Here is a 22,021-nt window from a genome sequence, read left to right on the forward strand (position 1 = left end):
ATTCCCCGCACTATGGGACAAGGTTCGTGATGAGAGGTCACGTAGACACCCAGCTAGCGGTGACATGGGAGGGAGAGTATACAGTGGGTGACAGTTTTCGATAGAATGTATCATAATTCGAGAGGACACAGAGGGATATAGTGCGAGCGCACATCTATACAAAGCCGATGCACGCTCCGAAAATGCATCTACCCAAACGCCACCAACTCCACCCGGCCCGCCGACGTTTCGTAACCTCATCGCACGTCAATCGACATCTATCGCCTGCCATAGACGCTGTGCTCAGGCTTCTTAAACCCGAGACTTCCCTTCTTCCTCCTCGCCGCCGTACTCTCGCCTACATCTTGGCTATCGCCCCTCTCATCCAGGACGCGTGTCCGGGCAAATATATCGTCGTTACCATCATCAACATTGCGATGATCGTACTCTGCGTCACGCTTAAACAGGGCCAAGATATCTTGCATACTAAGCTTTCCAACGGCCTTGCCACCTTCTATGGCGGCCTGCGCGAGCTTGCGTTTTGCTTCTTGAAGCGCGAGGATGCGCTCTTCGACGGAGTTGTGGATGGAAAGGCGGTAGACGGTGACATCGACAGTTTGGTTGAGACGATGGACACGGTCGATTGCTTGTTCTTCGACGAACTAGAATACTGTCAGTGCTGTGTTACAGGATAGCCGCGAGTTGGTGGTACATACCGGATTCCAGAAGGGTTCCATAATAACGACCCGGCTGGCAGCTGTAAGGTTCAGGCCTAAGCTACCGCACTTCAAACTACAAATAAGAACGCGACAACGCTTGTCGTTGCGCAGCTTAGCTAGACTGGCCTCGCGGAGGTCATTGCGCATCTTGCCATCATAGCGCGTAAAGTTGTAGCCTCCGCGGCGGAGGAACGGCTGTATGAGGTCCAGCATAGATGTGAATTGCGAAAAGACGATGACCTTGTGATCAGGCGTCTCTTTCTCTAAGATGGTAAGAAGCTGGCGGATCTTGGTCGATGGCGTCAGGTCGGAGGCGTTGTATTCGATGTCAGACTCCTCTGTGTCTGAGTCCTCTTCCGAATCAGCCTCACTGCTAGAGTCTGAGTCTGTCTCGGATGGAAGCTCATTATCGGAGTCTATGCTGACAAGTTTCGCAGGCTTGGACAGTTTCCCTTTGCGAGCGACAGGACCCTCTTCCTCGCTGTCCGTGTCATGGACGATGAAGGATCCCACCGTATCATGGTCTTCATCACCAGAACCTGACGCATGTGAATCGACAGAAGCGAGAGTGTCACCGCCGCCTTCGGCATCCTCATCATCGGTTCCACCGGCCTTCCCCAGATTCGTAGGACCTTGCTCATCTTCGCCCACCAACCATTCGCCAGCCTCCTCTTCATCGTCACTGTCAACTACGACGCGACGCTGGCGAGAAGCGTTGGGAAGCTTTGGTGCATCCTCATCTTCGGAATCTAGTTGTCGGTGCTTTTCCTTCTTTTGGTCCTTGTGCTTGTGCTTACGGCTCTTCTTGTGCTTCTTCGACTTCTTCACCGACGCATTCAAATCAGTCTCGCATTCGTTGCATCGAATTGCACCAGGAGCAGTGTTGCCACTGTGGAGCCTGCTTTGGCACACATCACAACGCTTCGTCTCGACCGTGAGACCACCAAGGAGGTCAGCAAGATCGTCGGCATCGTCATCGTTGGATGCTTTTCGGGGCGTCTGTAGGCCCGTCTGAGGACTTGACTTCTGTCCTGTTGTCAAGGCATCTTTGTCTTCCTTCATGTTGCTTTTGGTTAAGCTCGGGTGATTGCAAGCCTGCCGAAGTCGTAGGAGCAACACCAAAGCCCCAATGTAGTCACGCTTCTCGCCACCCATCATCTCTTTCAGGCGAGACTCAGCACGGTCGTTAAGACGATCGTAAAAAGAGCGCTCTTTGGCTGTGAACTCCCCGATAACTGTTTCGATATTACGTCCAACGATTTGGAAGCCACCCTTCTTCTCTTCCCCTTCTTTCTGCTTGCCTCCAAAGTTGAGAGCCCCTTCTTTCTTCAAAACATCCTTAGTACGGCGCTTCATGAAGGCCTTGAGGAAGATCTGTAGTCGCCTCATGGCAAGGTTACCTCGGCCGCTCTTCATGGGACCGGTAATAGCGTCTTTCCAGTTGGGCATATCGCAGTATGGCTGAATGCGCAGGAATCGGATCAGACTCTGGAGCTCGTCGAGGTTGTTCTGCATGGGTGTTCCAGTCAGACACCATCGGTAGTGCGATTGAACTTCGTAGCAGGCCTTTGTCATCTTGGCGTTGCGATTCTTGATCGTGTGCGCCTCGTCCAGCATAACACGGTACCAATGAACACCGAAGCAGCCCTTCTTGAGACCATTTGGCCCTTCGCCACAGCTTGCATGCTCTGATGCAAGGACCTGGTATGTTGTGATGACGACATCGTAGGTCTTGAGCTTCTCCAAAGACTTGGTGCGGTTGGGACCATGGTGTACAAGAACTTTCAGGCCGGGCGACTTGGAGACCTTGTCGTTGATTTCGGCCTCCCACTGCTTGATAAGGGCAAGAGGCGCGACAATGAGCGTGCCCTTCCCGACAGCCGGGAGTATCCTGTTCTTCTTGTTCTCTGGCTCGACGCCCTTCTCTGGGCGGGGATTGGACAGGATTACGGCAATAGACTGCACCGTCTTGCCGAGACCCATGTCATCTGCAAGTATGCCACCTTTGGGTAGTTTCGCTCGTTTGTTGTGCGCACCCGTCTCCTTCTCGATCATCCACGCAACACCTTCGACTTGATGGGGCAGTAGCTTCACCTTCATGCCGTCGACGGTGCCGTCGTCCTCATCTTCTTCCTCGTCCTCTGCAGCCTTATCTGCCTCTGACTCCTTCACGTCAAGGGCTGCAAGACGGTCTGCAAGGGACATTGCAGCATCGCCTTCTGCCTGCTTCTTCTTCTTACGTCCTCGAGTCCGGGGGATGTTTTCTTCGTCTAGGGCGCCCTCAAGTAGCGCTTTGATATTCTCATTCGCCTGGTTGGAGTCCACGTACGCGTGAAGATCCGGCGCGCCAAACTCCCCACGTTCCGCACGAATTGCAGTATCCGGATCAAAGTCGTCCTCGTCGTCGCTTCCAGTTCGCTTTGGTGCTAGGTCGTCCAATATGACCGTCTTCCTGGATTCGAGCGAGAACATGCCCTGGTTCCTGTTCACAGGCTGGAAACCATTAGCATGTCCGACAGAAGAATATACAGGGCGCGGGGGCGCATGTATAGTCCTGTGTTGCGTGTTCATAGGTTGTGGCACGGGGGCAGCCGAGTAAGACGGCCGGGGTTGAAACTGGGACGGCTGAATCTCAAAGATGTCCGAATCGTCCGTCGAAGCACCACTATACCGTGAACTCACTTTGGGAGGAGCGCGCTTTGTGGGTTGCGAAGGGACGTTGGGCCGGTGGATGGCTATCGGCTTGTGGTCTCGGTGGTGTTCTGACCTCGAGTGGCCTGGCACGGGCTGATTGAACACGTGCGAGCTCTGTGTCCTCTGTGCGAAGTTCTTGAGCGGGCTTTGCATTGTACTGGCCTTCCCAAACTCGGGCGCTGCTTTTGGGGGCGTGCTCAGGTCGATGGGTCCATTCGCGCTCAGGCGCTCATGCAACGGCTTCGCAACTGGGGCATGGGCAGACGGAGGCGCAGGTGCACGAGGCTGGCCACCTGGTGGCTCGCGGTCTCGAGCCATGCTGCGCGGTGTCTTCGATATATGTGTTGTACGTGTCGGACGGTAGACAGGGCTCGACGCAGGCGGGGTGCGCTGTTCGTCGAAGAGCGAGCTGGAATTGCCCAGGTGCGATAGCTCGGATGGTTCGATAGAGGATTCGGTGGCGTCTTCGTCGCGTTGAGGTAGGTATGAATTTTCCTCGTCGCTGAGCGAAGCTTCTTGGGCAGGCTTGCTCCTTCCGGCTTTGAAGCTCGGCTTCTGTGGCGACAACAGAGTGTCGACGGGACGAAAAGGTGCTCGATTCTTCTTGGGACTGGTATTCATGAGCTATCGGCCATAACCATATCAGTGATATGTAATCTCGGAGACGGGCACAAAATACTTACGGGCCGTTTTTTGGTGCGATAGAGGGTCTTGTCGTGCTGTTTGTTGGTAGATTACCGGTAGGCACCAGCTTGGCGCCCGTCACCCCTCGCAACCGCGCTTGCCTCACGACGCGTCGCGAATTTTCGGGCACGCGCTGTCACGAGCCACTTGCGCATCTCAGTCCCACCAAGCCGTCTCTTGGTCTTGTGTCTGTGTGTGTGAAGCTGTCCGTCAACTCGCCGCGCGCTGCGCCCGTCCCTGCTCTCGTGTGGAATAGATTCGGTGAAAACGAAATACCTATGGTACACAAGTGCGCAGTCACGAAAATCGCTGCGCCGCACGGAGCGGGAGTCTCTAGATTGAACAAGTCTATGGTACATTGCTAGAAGAGAGAGATCGCGGCGACTCAGTCTCCTCACGACATGATCATCAATACATCTTTATCAACGGCCCCATACCCCTCTCTCTCCTCCTCTTGTTGGTGATCGCAATAATCCTACCATCGAGACACCACCACCAGTTCTTATAAAACACCTCCCCAATCTCCCACGCCTCTTCTGCTAGCTCGCTGCTGGCTTCCCACCCAACCAAATTTCCGTGTATCCTCACACCGTCTTGATGATCATCCAGATCGGTTATTAGTCGCATGATTGGCTTGCTTACTCCCTCCTCGACGTCGTCCTGTGCGATAGGTGGCCGAAACATGGACGGAAGGGAGAACATGCAAATCAGCTTCTCGCGGACTGAAGGCCAGGGCAGCGCGTCGAGGAAGGGATGGTGTGGGATTGTCATCTGGGCGGTTGTAGGATGTAAATTGGGAGGGAGACCAGGCGGTGCGATGGGCGGTAGAGTGTGTGTGAACCCGGGGTCCCAAACCTGAGAAGACGATAAGCACATAGTTGCAGAGCCTTTGAGAAAGGAAGGACAGAATGAACGCACCTTGTTCATGATGTCCAGCATGTTGGCTATGGTAGTGAAGGCACGGATGGTCGCCAAAACGGGTACTTCCAAGAAACTTGCATCTGAGCTCAGTGGACCGATACTTGACGACGATGATGGCGAAGACGATGAGGTTAGCGCTGGTGTGGTTCCTCTACTTCTTGACGCATGAGATGAGGTCGGAAGACCAAAAGCTGGACAAGTTCAGTATTCTTAACAAGAGTGGGTGAATCAATGTGCTTACAGATGTCCTCAAGCAGTTGAGCATCAAAATCGAAGACTTCTTGGGTAAAGCCGCCCGCAAGGTCGAAGGCGCTTTCCTCTTGCGGCATAGCGTCTCTAATGATCTCCTCTATCCCCTCAGTCTCATCCATTGAAAGGCCCGAGCCTGTGGGTATCGCCTGGGTCATGCTCGATTGCGCCACCGAATGGTGCACACTAGTATTCTGTATTCCATTGACCGAATCTGGCGTAGTTTCAGATGCATTTGGCACTGATACAGTACCTTTCGCCTGTGCTTCTAATCTGATCGGCGAATGCAAGTCAGTACCCAAGCAACACTGATGAACTGTTCCAGCCCCGGCCATCCAATCCCAAAGCTAACAGTAGAGTATACCAACATCCCACACCAGCCTCCAACGTGTTTCAAAGGGTACTTACGCTGCGATTTTGGCCTTTCTTCGCTCACCTAATTCCGATTAGCACTTGGGCACTATTTACTATACCAATGAATGCTTACGATATCTCCTCTGTGCGAGGACATTGAGTACTCTTTTCCGGTCCGGATCGCCGACATCCGGGACGTCTTCTGGCGTCTTGGTCTTCTTTTTGCGCTCCACTCGGTTAGCCGGCATCATTTGTAAGATCAGCCAACTTTTATAGACGCTCAGACGAGCAAGAGGGGGGTTTCTATACAAGATAACGACATACTCAGTCCATAACGTTATTCTTCCCCACTTAAGCTGACCGTGCTAGGCCTTTCGTGGCTAGTGACATAATGCGAGGCTGGAGGACGGCCTTAAGCGATGCAGATGCGACCCTCGATGCCTGAGACACCAGAAATGCATCTGTGTGCATCATTCTCGCGAAGCCAGCCGAGAGAGCGGGCACAAGGCTTGACGATCATGCATGTGCTGCACGTGTACCCCAAGAATGTAAGCGACATAGCTTTCGCATCGGATCGGACGCTGTTGGTTTCCGCGATGCTGCCTCAGGCACCTATTCCTCTCAGAAACGTAAGCAACGAGCATAACGTTACTCAAAAAACCTCCAACTTTTCTTATATAAATTGTTGTCGGACCACCATTAAATGCATCACGAACATTCATACAAAGAGACTGAACACCGACAACCCTAACCACAAAGATGTCTCAACCCATCACCAAGTCGTTTCCCATTGACCCTCTTATCGGGTCCAAACCCACCTCCAAACAAGATCCTAAGCCAATCCCCTCAAGCTCTGCTCTGGCCATCAATGTTCTGGCCCTCGGCCGCATCGGCTTAGGCCTGGCTTCATTCGTCGCCCCAACCGTAACTCTTTCACTCTTTAAGATCGCCCTCCCAGCCAACATGACGCTGATCCCCCGCATGTTTGGCGGGCGAGAATTCGTAATTGGTGAATGGACATGGATGGTCAAAGATGAAGATAAGAACGCTGCTGAGGGAGGGAGGAGGGAGTTGAAGAGGGCGATGAGGTTGAATACCGTGGTTGATGCGTTGGATTTAGCCGCTGTGGGGTATGGGGTAAGTCATCTCCTGCGGCCATGCACTGGATGAGTGCTAACTAAGTTGTCAGGTGGCGACGGGAATGGTGGGCCGGCTGCCAGGGGGACTGCTTGCAGGGGGAGCATTAACGTGCGTGGCGATGGACTTGTGGGGATTGAGAGGCTTGTAGCGAATGGAAATGTCCTGAGATGAGATATTTTGGGAATACAGGGTCTGAGTCGACATCTAATATCACAAAGGTTAGATCTCATACATCACATATTGACATGATGTGGCATGGTCTCAGCACTCGCTATCAATTGATTGCCCTTGGTGTCAATCGTCTTGCTACACAGGTTAGGTCTACGATCGATAGTATATCGAGGAGCAATCAACGTCGTCAGGTGGCAGCTCGCCCTTTTTCTTTTCGCCAACTGATCATGCTACAACGCTATTTGGTATTTTCCTGGCCCCAATCTTCTATCGTGATTCTTCATGTGATCTCTCTATATCCGAACGTCTGGAGGTCAGCGATTCTGCCTTCTCCAAGAAATGCTGCTGCTCAATCCTGCTCTTTTCGACGTCAACAAAGAAATACAAAAACACGCAGCTGACCAAGCTCAGCGCAAAGAGGAAGTAAAATGGACTGCTGTTGTTCCCTGTGTCATCAATGATGGCGCTGCTGACCAATGGCCCGATGAAAGCGCTCGTCTTACCAACAATGGAAAACAAACTAAAAAAGAGGAACTCCCTGCCACGCGGAGTGACCTCGCTGATCATGGTTTGAGAGTAACTGTACCACGGGCAGACGAACAGCCCGTAGAAAGCCTGGTACACCCACACTTCCCAGGACTTGTGGAAGCCAAAGGCTTGCGTCCAGATACCGATCATGCCCCAGCCGTCCAACACAACGATGGCACATGCAACGACCATGAACATGGTCTTTGTGGAGAATCCGTAGCGCTTCTGAATCTGCCAGAAGGCGCCGATGCCAACCGCTTGAGCAGCAATACCGACGATGAGGAGGTAGGTGAGCTGCAAGCTATTATATGCCACAATCTCGTTCTGAAGCGTTCCAATCACCGTTACGGTCGTGTTCAATGAGTCTGACAATGAAAAATAGCCCACAAGATAGGCCAGACTTTGACGCAGCTGCCATATCTGGCTCACTGCGTATCCGAGCTGCTTGAAACCGGCAAAAATGATGTTGGATCGTCCGGGATCCTGACCAGGTCTCCTCTTCTCCCACAAAAACCAAGGAATTGCGCACAAAATCCAGACACCTGTGGCGAACGCGATCAAAACCGACAGGCCCCAGTTGTTGTTCTCCTTGCTGTCGTTGACTTTGAGGCCGAACATGATTCCAACGATCACAGCTAGGATGGCGATTTCGAAAACGGACTGCGTGTAGAAGGCCGTGTTTGACAGTTCATTCCTTTTCATCGAATCGGCGAAGTCGTACTCGGCGCGAGAAATCCGTCCTTGGGCAAAGTCTTCAGCCTTCTCGCGTAGATCCCTGGTATTCCTTGCGAGGCCAGGAAATGCGGCGGTCCAGAATGTGACAGTCGTTTGGTAGGCGATCAGACCAACGATGTAGAGTCCTACACCAATATGCCAGTCTTCAGCGGTATGCACACCCAGCCAACCAAAGCCGACGCCGAATGCAATTATGGAAAGCACGATCAAGATGTTGGGCCGCCATGTTCCGAAGTCTGCAAAAGCACCTAGGATCAAGAATACCACGATCTGGATAGCGAAGCTGATGCCGTTGCAAAGGAGCACGATGCTGTTGATGGTCCTGTCTCTGCCAGCGAAGTGCAGAATCTCTGAGTCTCCGGAAGCTTGGTACATCAAGTTCTGAAATGCCGTGGGGCCGAAGTTGAAGAGCGTGAGACCATTGTCGCCCACGTAGTACGCGTAGTAGGCCCAGATCTCTTTCCTCGTCGTCTCGTATCTGGGGTCGAATTGATCAGGCGCGACTAGTGTCTCGTCGCCCGGGACATCGACGGCACCTTTGATGGCGTCTTCTGCTGGCGCATTTAACGGCGCGAGACCGGGATCGTTCGAAGCCATGGGGGTGCAACGCGAAAAGATGAAGGCTTGGAGATCACGGCCAGCTCGAATACTTATAAAAGTAGTTGAACGAAGAGACTTTCATTGCACGCGCTAGTGAAGTCGTCATGTCGTATTTCCGGATCAGAACAGGGAATAATATCGCGCAGGAAGACGAATATGTTCGGTTCTAGATTCCTGGGGCAAACGGCACATGGACGCGCGGGAGATAGACCTATCAAATGGACCCTGGTGGATGTTGCACGGAGAGAACCTAGCTGATTGCGCGAAGCTCGCGTTGCTGCTAATAAGCTCGCGCCAGGCGCGATCAAGCTTCCAGCAAAGGCCGGCGGACATGACCGAGGGCCCACTTGTTTGAAGAGCCTCTGCCCGCACGGAGGTGGCGCATTTGAAATATCTTACATTCCACCCGCCACCTCATTCATAGGTGCACACCCTCCTGGGAGGTTCGGGTGCATAGTTGAAAGATTATGAATTCCTCTTGTCAAAGATCACAGAGAGGTCTAATCACCCGTACTAGATGAAAGATCTAGCGTGCGACTATGCACCCGAACCTCCGAGGCTGTACTGGCAGAATGGTGACCAGTTGAGACCTCTCAACTATGGTAACTAACACTCGATATCTTACACTCGAGGCCAACAGCCAAATTGTATCTATGATATTGATACAACTGGATCAGTCTGGCAATTTAACATAACTTTGCTTATCTTTCTATACTTACGAGCCGAGGATTATTGCAGAGCAGTCAACACCTATCAACACGCTACGCATAACTTCCCCTACAAGAACAGCAACACAGATCTACATTTTAACTTTTATTACAATAACAAGTTCAATGATACTATTTCAAAATGTTTCCTTCTGAAAACTTTGGAAAGAATCCTGGCTTGGATGTTTGATAACTCCACGGTCTCTCGCGCTCCAGGGCATTGTCACGCAACGGAAGGTTTTAGAGATCCATCTGGTTCACTCGACGGCCACTCGCTCTCTGGAACATTGTCGGTTGCCTCATAACTTTCTGACGACATCGAGTTCGTTCTTCTAAACTTCTACACGATGTCGGTGCCATTGGACATGCGAATGTTATCTTTCAGTCCAATGCTAGAAACACAACCGCCTACCGGCCACGCACAGTTGAACTGCCCACCCTAGCTTCTAAGCTTGCAATTTCTTTCCCACGTCTTTCCCATATCACTCTTTGCACGCGGTGGGAAGAACCTCCCCGGGGGGCCATATAAGTGGAAACTCTGTTCCTCAGACTCGTGTACCCGCCTATAAAACCAGCATAGTTGCTGTGGATGCTGCGGGACATTCGGGCCCTGTTGAAACTGGAGAGCGGTGGCTCAAATGTTCGCGCGTGCCGTAGTGAAAACGGGACAGGAGAGGAAGCCTTCCATTCATGTTTAACTTAGTCCAGAAGAATCTAGTAGAGCACATTTTGATTTTGCTACTCTCCCTCTGTCAGGGTCTCCGCAGGAAAGCAATTCTATGTGGTTGTAGCACACAAAATGATTGTCGAGCGCAGGGCCGGGCCCATATCCTTTCTCTTGTCCTGCATCACAACGACCTCGCCAGTAGAACCAGCGCTGGACACAAATATATTGTAATTCTTGAGGAAGAAGGGATGAAAGACAGATCTGTAAGGCCCATAACTCTCTGCAGAGTAGTGGTTCCTCTCATTGAGGATGTGGTCTGGAAAGCAAACGTCATTGGCGTTGTCCACCTCTCAATCATCCGTCCGCGACATGCGTTAAAGTGCCCGTCACTATTGAAGAGAGCCAGGCCTTGGGATGGTTCTCATGTGATTTTTAGACGGTAAAGCGAGACGACGCAGCGGTCATGAGAGTCAGCGCAGGCAGTTATGGTCCTATACGACACAATTCCGGAGTCCAATTCCAATGGCCTGAGGACGAATGTGCTGAGGTTTCCATCGCACTCCATAATGACCAAGTTATTTACGAAATCATGATATACCGTATGTTACTCATCACGACGCCGCTGTGGGGTAAGAGACCGAATCGGGAGCCTCCAACATGAGCGCGTGCGATCCGCATTTATAGTCGATTAGAATAGGGAAGTGTTCTAGATTCCGCACGTCCCAGAGAGAGGACACGTCATGATCCCGGGTTTATTTTAGTCGCGGCCATCCCTCCGAAGCCCGCCTTGGAAGAAAACGTGGGAAAAAGCATAGCGTATTTTTGGAAGCGAATCCTGTGGGAAATCGACATATTGGGCTGGCACTGGGCGTTCATGTCTGAATGCGAGAGGGAAAGAGACAAGCATTATTTCCGGCTGAGGAGTCGCGGAAGAGACACGAGGGCCAGACATTTTCCATACTGCAGCCGCTTTGTAGCCATATTGACGACAACATATAGACAAGACGCTATGATAGCGTGCAGAAGATATATACAAGTTGGAGAAAAGAAGAGCATAAGAGGCCTTCCACTCAAATAACCTTCCCGCTACCACCGAGTGTCTTGACCACCGATGCGGCTGTAGCGTTGTGGATGGGGAACGTAGGGTGCAGGCTGTTGAGCCATAGATACTCGTTGACAGGATACAAACAGCTAGGGTCAGATGTGTACCAGGTAGGCGTGCCACTGTCATGTTGTCAGTACAAACTCGTATGCAGTGCTGCGAAAAGGACCAAATATTCGCGCAAGTCACGCTGGCGTGACCGCAGGAAGGGAATGAGGGGGAACCCTACTTTTCGTAAGCGGTACAGTACCCCGTGGTGTTCTTCAAACCAGCAGTTTGCTCATATGTTTTGGGGTCGTTGATAACGTTCGTGAAAAGCGTGTGCGTATCATGTATGAAGATCTTGGGGGTATTGTTGTGTCTGTTTGAGAAAGAGGTTGTGAGATTCTTCAGCTTGGCGTTCCAGGTCTCGATCATCTTGCCCTCGTTTTCGATCGCATAGTCTCCGTTCGCTAGTGTGAGCGGCGCCAGATTCACAGGTGGCACTGACAGGAATAGGAAGTTCCTCGCGCCAGTGGCGTAGATTGATTCCAACAGCCCATCGTACACTGTGAAGATCTGGTCGTATAGAGCGGTGGCGTTGCTCAACCACCACGAATTGCCCACGTCGTTAATGCCGATCCAGAAGGCAAAGAGTGAATTGCTATCCTTCCATGGTACAGAAGACGGATGAGACCCGTAGATCGGGAGGAACTGATCCTGCACCTGGTTCTTGAGGCTCAAAACCGTCGGAGTGTAGGGTGCAACAAGGGCGGAGTCTACGGTAGCACCGCCATAAGCCAGGTTGTACGTTTGGATCTTGGTCTTGTTGTATGTCGCAGTCAAGAAACCAACCCAGTTTGGTCCATTGGAAGAGGTCCAGCCAGGCCAAGGTGGGTTGCCGAAAGGATTTGTTGTGGAGGGCTGTGTGGACTTCGGATCAAACCCAGTCTGGGTATACGAGTCGCCACTGGAGACGACTGTTAGCGACGTAGATATGGAAGCTTTCATGAAAGCTCACAAGACGAAGAAGTATTTCACGCCTTTCCATCCTGACCATGTTGACGCACGCTCAGTCAGTGGAGCTGCAATGACAGCTGTTGCCAGTGAGAGAGTAAGACCAAAGGACTTCATTTTGAGACCGAAACTTCGAAGCAAATGAAGTGAAGACAACGTTGACGGAAGAAAAGTGGGTTATGTATAAAATGGAGGTATTTGGAAGTACCAGACTATCCAAGTGCCAGGGTTGCGGAGGTGGACCATCCATGCCGGGCGAACCAGGTAAATTAGATTAACTCAAATGAAGAAGCTCCTTATGACCTAGTATCGACGAAGCGAATGAATGCCCGAAGGCGACTAAGACGCTGCGTAGAAGGGCTAAAGAACGATTTCCGAAAGCTTGTATGGGCTTGATCGACAGCGGGGAGGGGTGCGGCTCTAGCATGGAGGACACGATCCGTGACGGGTTGGGAAAGGCGCGATGTAGGTTCGAGAAGGGCACGCGGTGGAGACATGGAAAAATTATTCCGTGGCACAATTTCGTCTTTGCACCTATGTCGCAATGCTGAACTATTGTTGTTGGAGAATGGCTGTCGTCCGAGGCCGCCCTTTATGATTCATTTATACCGCGTCTAGGTCTGATCTTAGTTGGCACTGTCAAAACATCGTCCCCACACCCCACAAAGCCATTGTCTGGTCTGCAGCAAGGTCATGTGACGAGAAATCAGCTGTAGTCTCGGAATCTGGCCGTCCGTCCAGCATTGTTCCGTGTAGGATCCACTTTATTCAAATATGAACGCAACACTTTTGAATTGTCGCATGAGCTGACCAGCCTCTAGTATGCCGTCGAATAAATGTGATGAAGTGGACGAACGTCGCGCTATGGCTCACAACCTGCTACGCGTGGCCTTCAATGTTCAAATGGAGATGGCGGAGTAGCTGGATACTTCGAGACGGCGCGAAGGCTTGTGATTTCCGCCGAGGCAAGGTCACGCAGCGAGGGAACAACGCGTCGGGCGTCATCGGAGTCGCTACTCGTGTAGCTCGCACCCGAAGACACTCGTTTCGGGCGAGGTCGTCGGGCGAGGCCTCTGTTTTTAGTCTAGTGTGGCCAGAGCTTCCTCACAGCAGGAACAGGGACAGCACGTGGTTTTTGGACTTCTGCATCACGTGCAACACTACAGCAGTTTCGTCCGAGACGATTTTAGTCATTCTGGTCAGAGACTACGACTTCACCTGCACAAGGCCTCAGTCAAAGAAGTCAAGTATCTGATCTTAGCTTCTATACCACCTCATTGATCGAGATCTGCTGTCCCTTCCCAGTATATCTCCACCTGCTAAAAACAGCAGGCTCCCCCCTTGGACAATCGACTCCCTTGCCAGCTCCATTACATGTCGCATAAGCTCCTACCAGACTCCCCACGAACGTGCCATTTCCACCGGACACGAGCTGAGCGGAGGCAGTCCCCATCTTGATAGCCGACTCGGGATGACCAGCCTTCATAGCGGAGAACTCGTAGGTCACGTTGTTCGACGTCGATATCTGCAATCGCAGGTTCGATTGTTTCCATGCAGCGGGGACCGGCACAATGTGCGGTTCCGGAACGGCGATGGGGACGTTGTCGCTAGTGACGCGGAAACGGAAGGCGAGCTGAGGCTCTTCTGAGGGCTTCGTGGGAGGGAGCTGGACGACGCCAAGGTCCAGGTGGTTCACCTGGGTAAGGAAGACTGATACACCAGCCTCTTCGTTGGCGTTTTTTGGCTTTGAGACTAGGTCTACGCTGTAGGTGAACAGAGTATCTGTTTGTCTGCGAGCGATGAAGGAAAGCCCCCGTTGGCCGCTGGTCTCGACGTTGCCGAAAGGAGTGCCTGTTAAGTTTGCACGTGAAGGTGTGACTTGCAGACCTTTCTTCGAGATCTTGAAGGCTCCTTCAGCTGGGACGCGCCAGTGGATGAGATTCTTCGGAATGGAGCTGCCCGCTTCAAAATCATATGAGTCTGGGTCGGCAACGAACGGTCCATCACCAGGGATGCGGCGATTAGGTGGGGGCATGGTTGGCCATCCACTCATTCTGCCCTCGATTGTCTGCATTACCGGCCATTCGCCTTCTTCCCAGGTTACTGGGAAAAGAACGGCTTCACGGCCCATAGGATATATCTCATATGCAGGCCCGGACCGTGTCGCAAGGCACATGCCCCACCAGTTCCCAGCTTTGTCGGTGAACAGGTCCCCGTGTCCGACCGTTTGGAAGTATCGCTGTGTGCCGCGAGCTGTAAGCACAGGATTTCCTGCATATGCCTCGTAGGGCCCGGTGAGCTTACGAGACCGCGCCATCGTAATGGAATGGTCCTCTGCAGTTCCGCCTTCGGCAATGAGTAGGTAGTAATATCCGTCTTTCTTGTAGATATGAGGTCCTTCAGGCCATACACCGCCAGTTCCATTCCAGAGGCTGATCGGCGGCTGGCTGAGTTCACCGGTCTCCATATCTAACTTTTGTAAGATGATACCTTGTGTCGCCACATATAGCGTGCCATCATCGTCCCAAAAGAGATCTGGGTCGATCTTCTTGGGGGAGAACGTGACGGGATCGCTCCAAGCTGCGTCGTTGAAAGGATCTTTGGTCTTGAACAAAACACCAATGATACCCTGAGATAGACCCAGGTACTCGCAAACCACGTATATCTCTCCTTTGTGTTCACGAATCGTCGCGGCGTACATGCCCTGCTGTTGCTGGGTCGTATTCCAGCTCACCCCCGGCAGCTGCGACTCACGGTTCCAGACATGGCTGATAAGCCTCCAGTTGCGCAGGTCTTTGGATGCATAGACAGGAAGACCGGGGACTAAGGCCGAGATTCACTGTTAGCTCATCGTCCCTGAGGATGGGGCGCGACTGCCTGGCGACAGTCACGCGAGCTGAATGCCAGAGTTACGTACAAGCAATAAATGTTGATGTTACGCAGAAGAAGGTATCGTCTCTCCGGATACAAGACGGATCAGAGTGCCATCCAGGGAGTGCTGGGTTATAGAAAGTAGCATTGCCAGTCTGATAGCTCTCCGCCAGTATGCCAAGAGCAAGGCTCAGGAAAGCGAGCAAGAGCTTCATGATGGTGGGACTACCTGTGGTATGGTACTGCGACGAAAACGATGATCATGGTGGCTCTCGCTTTATTTAATAGCTTGTGCATGAGCGACTCTGGCCAAGGAACGTATATGCAGATCCGTTTGCCTAGTCGAAGAACATGTACTCTTTGCAGCGCTTTAGGAACAGCGGGAAGGATGAGCAACCGGTAGAAGTGAACGTCTCTGCCCGGTGCCCGGAATTCCTCCGTTTAACCGTTGTAGCGTGCGGGGAACAAGCCATCGCTGGTGCGCGCATCGAATGTAGATGGCGCGACGGGTAGTGCCTGGACTGATGAGTGTAGAGAGAGAGGTGCATAGGGTAATTAGGAGCCCACGCCCAGGTGTTGTCTTGGGTCTTGGAACCCCATGGATCCTCACTACTTCGGTCGTTATGTGGACCACTAACTCGAATAACAGGCAATCGGCTCCACCCAACTGTTGGTCGATATATGTTGACTTCATTGACTATTCGAAGGCTTAAATCGATCCCTGAGCTGCTGCAGTGCGCGACTCGACTAGTGTTGAGTCGTCAGCCGGCACGAGGCCTGCAGTACACCAGTCGTTAAGACATATAAGCTGGGTATGTCATCCGTATAACCTTGCTTTGTGTTAATTCGTGGTCAAGTCCTTACACGCCAGAACGTCTGTCGCAGACCGTCACGTGACCGCCATGGCGCAAAGAACGGCGTTCAAACGAAGTAGGACCGTTCAGTCACCACAGCGGCGTTGGCGTGGGCATTGGGGCGAGGAAAAGCCGATGATGACCAGTTGGGCAAGGCAAAAGTAAGGCCGAGCTGAGATCAAAGTGTGGCTGACGATGATCGCCCGGGATGCGAGCGATGGCTGGCGACGCGGCAATCCCAGCCGCACGGCGCTCGAGGACACGCCGGATACGCAGGATACGAAAAGCCAGGCCGATGGCATTCCTAACCTGCTGTAAACACAAGCCTGACATCACCCGAGTAATCGCGCACTGGACAGACGGTGACCGCATTCGCCCGGCGGCCCCCAATCGCTTGGGCATTTCGCAGCTCGCGCCGCAGCTTCCTCCGAGGCAGGCACCAACCCTTTCAACAGCCGCTTCCAAGATTCCTGGCAGTCGACGTTATATTGCTGCGAGACCAGTCTCGTTATTCGTGCTTGCATGCTTTATTGCTAACGTCGCACCGCAATGCACATTCGATTGTCACCGTACCATTACATTCGCTGAACGCCGGTGACGTGGACCCTTCTCAGAACCGACTATTTGTTGCTGTCCCGCTGCCCGGCTGCCACGGCGGGGAAAGCTGCAGAGAGCCACGCCCACACCCGGCACAAGCGATTGTGGTAAACCGCAGCCATGGCGGGCATGGAGCAGCTCGAAGTCCACAGCAAGGCAAGTCCCCGACCGCCACGGCGCGCGCTCGCCGCTGCTGACCGCCAGCCTAGTCGTACCTCGTCCGCTGGGTGAACGTGTCTGCCGGACACACAATCTCCTGGAGCATACAGCCGCACAAGAAGTCGATCAACTTCGGTCTGTACAAGCACCCCGGCGCAGCGACCGGAAATACAACCACCGTCACCGCCGTCTCCACCTTCGAACCGCCTCCGACACCTGGCCTCGAAGTGCCCAACCCCTCCGGGCGCGGGCGTGGCCAGTCCACCTCGCGCAATGACAGAACCGTCGTCTTCGAGAAGCTGGACAAGATTGGCCTGAAGCAGGTTCACTGGGTCGGGAAATGCGAGGCCGAGAAAGTGTCCATGGGGACTTGGGATGTACCCGACCACGAGGGTGGCATGTACGGTCTGGTCTTTGACAACACCTTTTCCAAGACCGTCTCCAAAATGGTCACCTTCGTGCTGATGACATACCCGACCAATGCACCACCCAAATCAGGACACCACATGCACTATGCCCAGGCCATGGGCGGGCAAAGTTCGACCAGCCTAGGGTCGAGCCCAGCACTGGGACCAACGGCGGCACAGTCTTCCGAGTCGCTGCCGCATCCGCCGCTCGCTGATCGACCCAAGTCGTCGTACGCAGTCGCCCCGTCGGCGAGCTCTTCGTTCCTCACTGGTGTCCTGCAGAAGAAGCGGAGGAAGAGGAACCAGGGATACGCTAGGCGATTCTTTTCGCTCGACTTTACATCTTCGACGCTCTCTTACTACCGGAACGACCATTCTTCCGCGTTGCGTGGTGCCATTCCCCTTTCGCTAGCCGCCATTGGCGCGAATGAAGAGACGCGGGAAATATCGGTAGACTCGGGAGCGGAGATCTGGCACTTGCGGACGAACAACACGAAAGACTTCGACACATGGAGGGACGCACTCGATCGAGCTTCGCGGCATGCAGGGATCGCCTCGCCAACACTGCAGATACCTGACAGTTCCTCTAAGAGCGGATCCCACATTCTGAATGCAGCAGAAGAAAACGAATGGGCCAGAGTCGAAACTCTGGTAGGCAGAATTGCAGGCACAAGAGATGCGGTACGAAGACTTGCTCAGGACACAGACCCAAAATACAACCAAGCGCCAGCATCAGCGCCCGTTCCAGTCAGACAGCCTCAGGACAGCTTGTCACCCAGTCCATCGGAAGAGAGCAGCGACTTCTTCCTGGACGACAAAAGCTTCGACAAGAAGGCATTTTGGAAACGAAAAGCAAGCAGTTCGGGAGGCCACAGCCCTTCGAGCCTGTTCCGAAGAAGTGTCTCTGCTCAGACAGGGGTTGCAGCACCGAGCGCTGTCCCGCCTGTTCCTCCTCTTCCTCCCCTTCCTCCCAATGGGAGTCTGTCGGTTCCGAAACGAAACAACCGCCTCAGTGTTGCAAACTCAACACATGAAGACGGCCTTCACGATCATTGCATGGAGCTTTTACATGACCTTGACACAGTGGTTAAAGAGTTTTCTGCATTAATCTCTGAAAGCCGACAAAGACGTACCCCTGCACCTTTATCGGCCATATCTTCTAGGCGAAGTATAGACTCGCAAGAATCTGCGGACGAATTCTTCGATGCCACCGACGGTGGAACTGCGCACTCGCAACTCCTTACCATTCGTCGCGATAGCTCAGGGGCTCGTTCGCACGATGACGTCTCCGATGGTGGATCCGAATCATCCTCTGACAACGAAGGAGGTGGCTTCTTTGACAACCGCGCATCCTTGGAAGTTCAGCCATCCATCTTTCCAAAGAAGCCCAAGTCCTTGACTCCACTCCCGTCAGACCCAGTGCCCCGTCGCAGAGATGTCCCAATATCGAAGACTACGCCTCCAAGTCTGATCGCTTTCCTCAGGAAGAATGTCGGGAAGGATCTTAGTACCATCGCTATGCCTGTAACATCTAACGAGCCTACATCTGCACTGCAACGTCTGGCCGAACAGCTCGAATATACCGAGCTCCTCGACACCGCGACTCAAGTTCCCGCGGAGACAGGGGAGCGCCTGGTATACATGGCTGCCTTTGCCATTTCCGCCTTTAGCAATGCTCGCGTCAAGGAACGCGCCGTGCGCAAGCCGTTCAACCCTATGCTAGGCGAGACCTTCGAGCTCGTCCGTGAAGACAAAGGCTTTAGATTCGTTGCTGAAAAAGTCGTTCATCGGCCCGTACGCATGGCATGTCACGCTGAATCTACGAATTGGACGTTTGTCCAAGCTCCCACCCCAGTCCAGAAGTTCTGGGGTAAAAGTTTTGAAATCAACACCGACGGGAAGGCAAGAGTGTTCTTGCACGACGCAGGTGAGCACTACAGCTGGACCATCGCAAGCAGCTTTCTCCGGAACGTCATCGCCGGCGAAAAATACATCGAGCCCACAGGCACCATGACAGTCCTCTGCGAGACAACAGGCGCAAAGGCCGTCTGCACGTTCAAAGCAGGCGGTATGTTCGCCGGCCGCTCCGAGGAAGTCACCGTGCAGACATTCGACAACTCGGGCAATACGCTCACCGCCGGCGCGCAGGGCAAGTGGACGAGCGACCTCGTGCTCACGCCCACGGGCAAGACAGTGTGGAAGGTCGGCGCGCTCGTCGACAAGCCCGAGAAGCACTACGGGTTCACCACGTGGGCGGCGAGTTTGAATGAGATCAGCCCGCTAGAGAAAGACCACCTTCCACCGACGGACTCAAGGCTCCGGCCCGACCAGCGCGCGGCGGAAAACCAGGACATGGATTCTGCGGAGGGGCTTAAGGCGCGTCTGGAAGAGCGGCAGCGCGCGAGGAGGCGTGTCATGGAGGAGCATGGGGAGGAGTGGACGCCCAAGTGGTTTGTCAAGGGTGGACCCGAGGTGGAGAGTGCGTTGGGCGGCGAGGAGGTGTGGCGGCTCAAGTCTGGGAAGGAGGGGTACTGGGAGTGTCGTGAGCGGGGGGACTGGGAGGGCGTCACGGATGTGTTCCAGTTGTAGAGGGGCTGCGGGGCGCATGCATTGGAAAGCATGATGACATCGTGAATGTGAGAGCAAAAACGAAATCTACGGTGGTCCCTATGTCATCTTGTGCGAGAAGAGAAACATGTGTTGCCTCAAGATCTTGGGTGTATTTGGAAGGTTGAGCCTCGCGATCAAGCGAGGTATCAGCAATTCTACGATGTAGCAGGGTCTTTTGTGTGGGGAAAGTTCACAGATGCCTGATGCCCGTCGCGCCATGCCAAAAAAACGCCATGCTATGTACCCTTGAGATGGCCAAGTCAATATAATACAGCACACTCAATTTTCCCACAGCTCGCATACCCGCCGGAGCGTCCCACAAAGGCAAAGAGAAACGAGGGTTGAACTGAGCGCCACAAGTCGCAACGCCGAGCCGCAAAACGCATTCCTCAGATCTCGATGTCAAGCCCAATGTCCATGGACGCAATGATATCGTCGTCCATCTTCGGCTTCCTAAATGTGGGCAGTCCCTTGCGCTCACTCTTCTCCTTCTTCTTGGCCTCGCCCTCGGGCTTCGGCGTCTCCTCCTTGGCGACGCTGCTCGCCCTCGAGCTGCCCCCGTCAAACAGGTCGTCGACGGAAAGAAGATTCTTCCGTTCCTCTTCTGCCTTGCGCTTCTCCTCTTCGGCCTTCTTCCGCCGTGCGTCGTCCTCGGCCCGCTTCCGCGCCTTCATCTTCTCCTTGCGTTCTTCGAGCTGCAGCACGCGAATACGTTCACGCTCGGCCTCACGGTTCTTGCGGTTGAGTTCGGCGAGGCGATTGGCGGCGGCTTCGGACTGGGTAGGGATCCTTGGCGCGGCCTCCTCCCCACGGTCGCGGTGGAGCAAATGTGCGTACTTGTTGGACTTCTGGATGCGGGCGTTGATGTCGTCGTCGGTCCAGAAGCGGTTGTCAAAGGCCTTGATCTCGTCGATTTTGCGGGTGACGTAGGATTGCGTAGGGAGCTTTGTGCCAGCTTCTGAGAGGGCGTGGCGGTAGGCGTCGAAGTCGGCGTCGGTGAAGCGCTGGTTGGAGAGGTATTGGAAGGGGTACTCTTTTTGGGTTGAGCCGTGCTTGCAGATGACGTATTGGTCTGTTGCGATGCGCTGGCCGTCCTTGCCGTCGAAGACGTACGGTTTGCCTGCTTGGAAGCCTGGGGGGTCTTCAGTTGGGGCCTGAGGATTCGAGTCTGTGGAACGTACCCTTGATCTGTGCCATCCTGTAGACAGTCCTGCCCTTGTCTTGTCCAATACCTATGCGACCGAAGGCGCCGTTCATAGCCTCATCAAAGCCAGGCCAGAAACAGACCTTGGAAAAGAAGCCTCGTCCAATGCGAATGGATTCGACATCCCTCAGCGTGACAGGGAGATCCTCACGGACAGCGGGCTTTCGCTCGTTGTCCCAGTCGACATCCTCCTCGCCCTCGGCATCGACATCTGAGCCGCCGTCTCTGCCAAGAGAATCTGACCGCCGACGGTCATTGCGGCTGTCGTCTGCGCGCTGCCGTTGCTGGCCTTTCTGCTCGCGGGCAGCTGTGTATGCATCGAGTGCGGCGTTCCTCTTCGGCTTCACCTGCCTGCTACTCTTGCGAGAATCCTCAGGTTCTTCCGAATCAGCCTTCCGCTTCTTGTTGTTCATGGCGGCGCGCTTCTGCAGCTCAGCCTGGAAGTTGGTCCTGCTGATCTCCTCGGCTCGCTGGCCCAGGATCTCCTCGCGCTCGAGCTGCGACATGCTCATGATCCTCTGCTTGTCCCTCAGATCGATGAATTGGCCTTCGAGCGGGTACAGCACGCCCGAGTCGCGCGCAGGGGGTTCGTCATCGCGGTCCGAGTCCGACTCGTCCATGTCGCCGGAGCCAAGCGAGTTGGGCGATGAGGCGGCTACTGATGAGCTGGGTGGCGTTAACGACATGTTGGCGGGGCAAAGAGAAAGGAGAGGGGCGCGACGAGGTGCAGTCGAACGAGCCGCAACGGGAAGCAAAGAGAGCAAGAAGCGGGTCGAGATGCGGCAAGGCAGCGCAAGTGAAGGGGAGACTCACGCTTCGCCTTCCTCGATGTCGATCTCCTCGTCGCCGCCAGCGAGGGCGAGGAGCTCGTCGTCGAAATCGTCAGACATGGCGAGTGCGGTGCCGGCGATCGAACGCAACGCGTGGGTGTGGTATGGGTGACGCGGCGAGCGTGCGCGGGTCGGCGCGTGGGCGGATGGGAGGCAAAGCTGGGGTGAAAGGACGAGGGTTGGCGGCGAGGGGGTGGGAATGGATGTCACTTTAAAGAAAGACGCGGTGGCCCAGCCGCAAAG

General features: G+C 53.9%; 7 protein-coding genes across 7 annotated transcripts; 2 read left to right on the forward strand and 5 right to left on the reverse strand.

Annotated features, from left to right (window-relative positions):
* Positions 1-257: 257 nt before the first annotated feature.
* On the reverse strand, positions 258-5,848 carry CC84DRAFT_1211805 (uncharacterized protein; the record flags this gene model as incomplete). The annotated part of the gene is made up of 7 exons (XM_018182401.1): positions 258-641; positions 696-4,002; positions 4,492-4,931; positions 4,995-5,188; positions 5,239-5,519; positions 5,655-5,682; positions 5,734-5,848. The coding sequence occupies 7 exons, from the start codon at positions 5,846-5,848 to the stop codon at positions 258-260; spliced, it is 4,749 nt and encodes a 1,582-aa protein (XP_018042573.1).
* A 511-nt stretch (positions 5,849-6,359) lies between these two features.
* On the forward strand, positions 6,360-6,911 carry CC84DRAFT_1170982 (uncharacterized protein; the record flags this gene model as incomplete). Its single annotated transcript, XM_018179886.1, has 2 exons — positions 6,360-6,737; positions 6,783-6,911. The coding sequence occupies 2 exons, from the start codon at positions 6,360-6,362 to the stop codon at positions 6,909-6,911; spliced, it is 507 nt and encodes a 168-aa protein (XP_018042574.1).
* Positions 6,912-7,178: 267 nt separating this feature from the next.
* Positions 7,179-8,771, reverse strand: CC84DRAFT_1211807 (MFS general substrate transporter; the record flags this gene model as incomplete). The annotated part of the gene is made up of 1 exon (XM_018182402.1): positions 7,179-8,771. The coding sequence occupies one exon, from the start codon at positions 8,769-8,771 to the stop codon at positions 7,179-7,181; it is 1,593 nt and encodes a 530-aa protein (XP_018042575.1).
* A 2,447-nt stretch (positions 8,772-11,218) lies between these two features.
* On the reverse strand, positions 11,219-12,363 carry CC84DRAFT_1211808 (uncharacterized protein; the record flags this gene model as incomplete). Its single annotated transcript, XM_018182403.1, has 3 exons — positions 11,219-11,372; positions 11,480-12,199; positions 12,251-12,363. The coding sequence occupies 3 exons, from the start codon at positions 12,361-12,363 to the stop codon at positions 11,219-11,221; spliced, it is 987 nt and encodes a 328-aa protein (XP_018042576.1).
* Positions 12,364-13,478: 1,115 nt separating this feature from the next.
* On the reverse strand, positions 13,479-15,442 carry CC84DRAFT_1159558 (uncharacterized protein). The gene is made up of 2 exons (XM_018177269.1): positions 15,164-15,442; positions 13,479-15,069 (listed from the first exon to the last, which is right to left on the reverse strand). Exons 1-2 carry the CDS (start codon positions 15,330-15,332, stop codon positions 13,511-13,513), a joined length of 1,728 nt encoding a protein of 575 aa, XP_018042577.1. The 5' UTR covers positions 15,333-15,442; the 3' UTR covers positions 13,479-13,510.
* Positions 15,443-16,296: 854 nt separating this feature from the next.
* Positions 16,297-19,962, forward strand: CC84DRAFT_84639 (oxysterol binding protein 1). The gene is made up of 2 exons (XM_018187625.1): positions 16,297-16,724; positions 16,778-19,962. The coding sequence occupies exons 1-2, from the start codon at positions 16,689-16,691 to the stop codon at positions 19,721-19,723; spliced, it is 2,982 nt and encodes a 993-aa protein (XP_018042578.1). The 5' UTR covers positions 16,297-16,688; the 3' UTR covers positions 19,724-19,962.
* Positions 19,963-20,133: 171 nt separating this feature from the next.
* Positions 20,134-21,838, reverse strand: CC84DRAFT_1254532 (plus-3-domain-containing protein; the record flags this gene model as incomplete). The annotated part of the gene is made up of 3 exons (XM_018184474.1): positions 20,134-20,876; positions 20,926-21,614; positions 21,762-21,838. The coding sequence occupies 3 exons, from the start codon at positions 21,836-21,838 to the stop codon at positions 20,134-20,136; spliced, it is 1,509 nt and encodes a 502-aa protein (XP_018042579.1).
* Between the last annotated feature and the right edge of the window lie 183 nt (positions 21,839-22,021).

The sequence above is a fragment of the Paraphaeosphaeria sporulosa genome (assembly GCF_001642045.1).
Source record: "Paraphaeosphaeria sporulosa strain AP3s5-JAC2a unplaced genomic scaffold CC84scaffold_1, whole genome shotgun sequence".
Lineage (NCBI taxonomy): Eukaryota > Fungi > Ascomycota > Dothideomycetes > Pleosporales > Didymosphaeriaceae > Paraphaeosphaeria > Paraphaeosphaeria sporulosa.

Coding starts and splice junctions, on each gene's coding strand:
- CC84DRAFT_1159558 (XM_018177269.1), bottom strand. CDS start 15,332: ATGAAGCTCTTGCTCGCTTTCCTGAGCCTTGCTCTTGGCATACTGGCG. Junction 15,070..15,163: donor AACATCAACATTTATTGCTT/GTACGTAACTCT, acceptor TCTCGGCCTTAG/TCCCCGGTCTTCCTGTCTAT.
- CC84DRAFT_84639 (XM_018187625.1), top strand. CDS start 16,689: ATGGCGGGCATGGAGCAGCTCGAAGTCCACAGCAAG. Junction 16,725..16,777: donor AGCTCGAAGTCCACAGCAAG/GCAAGTCCCCGA, acceptor CCGCCAGCCTAG/TCGTACCTCGTCCGCTGGGT.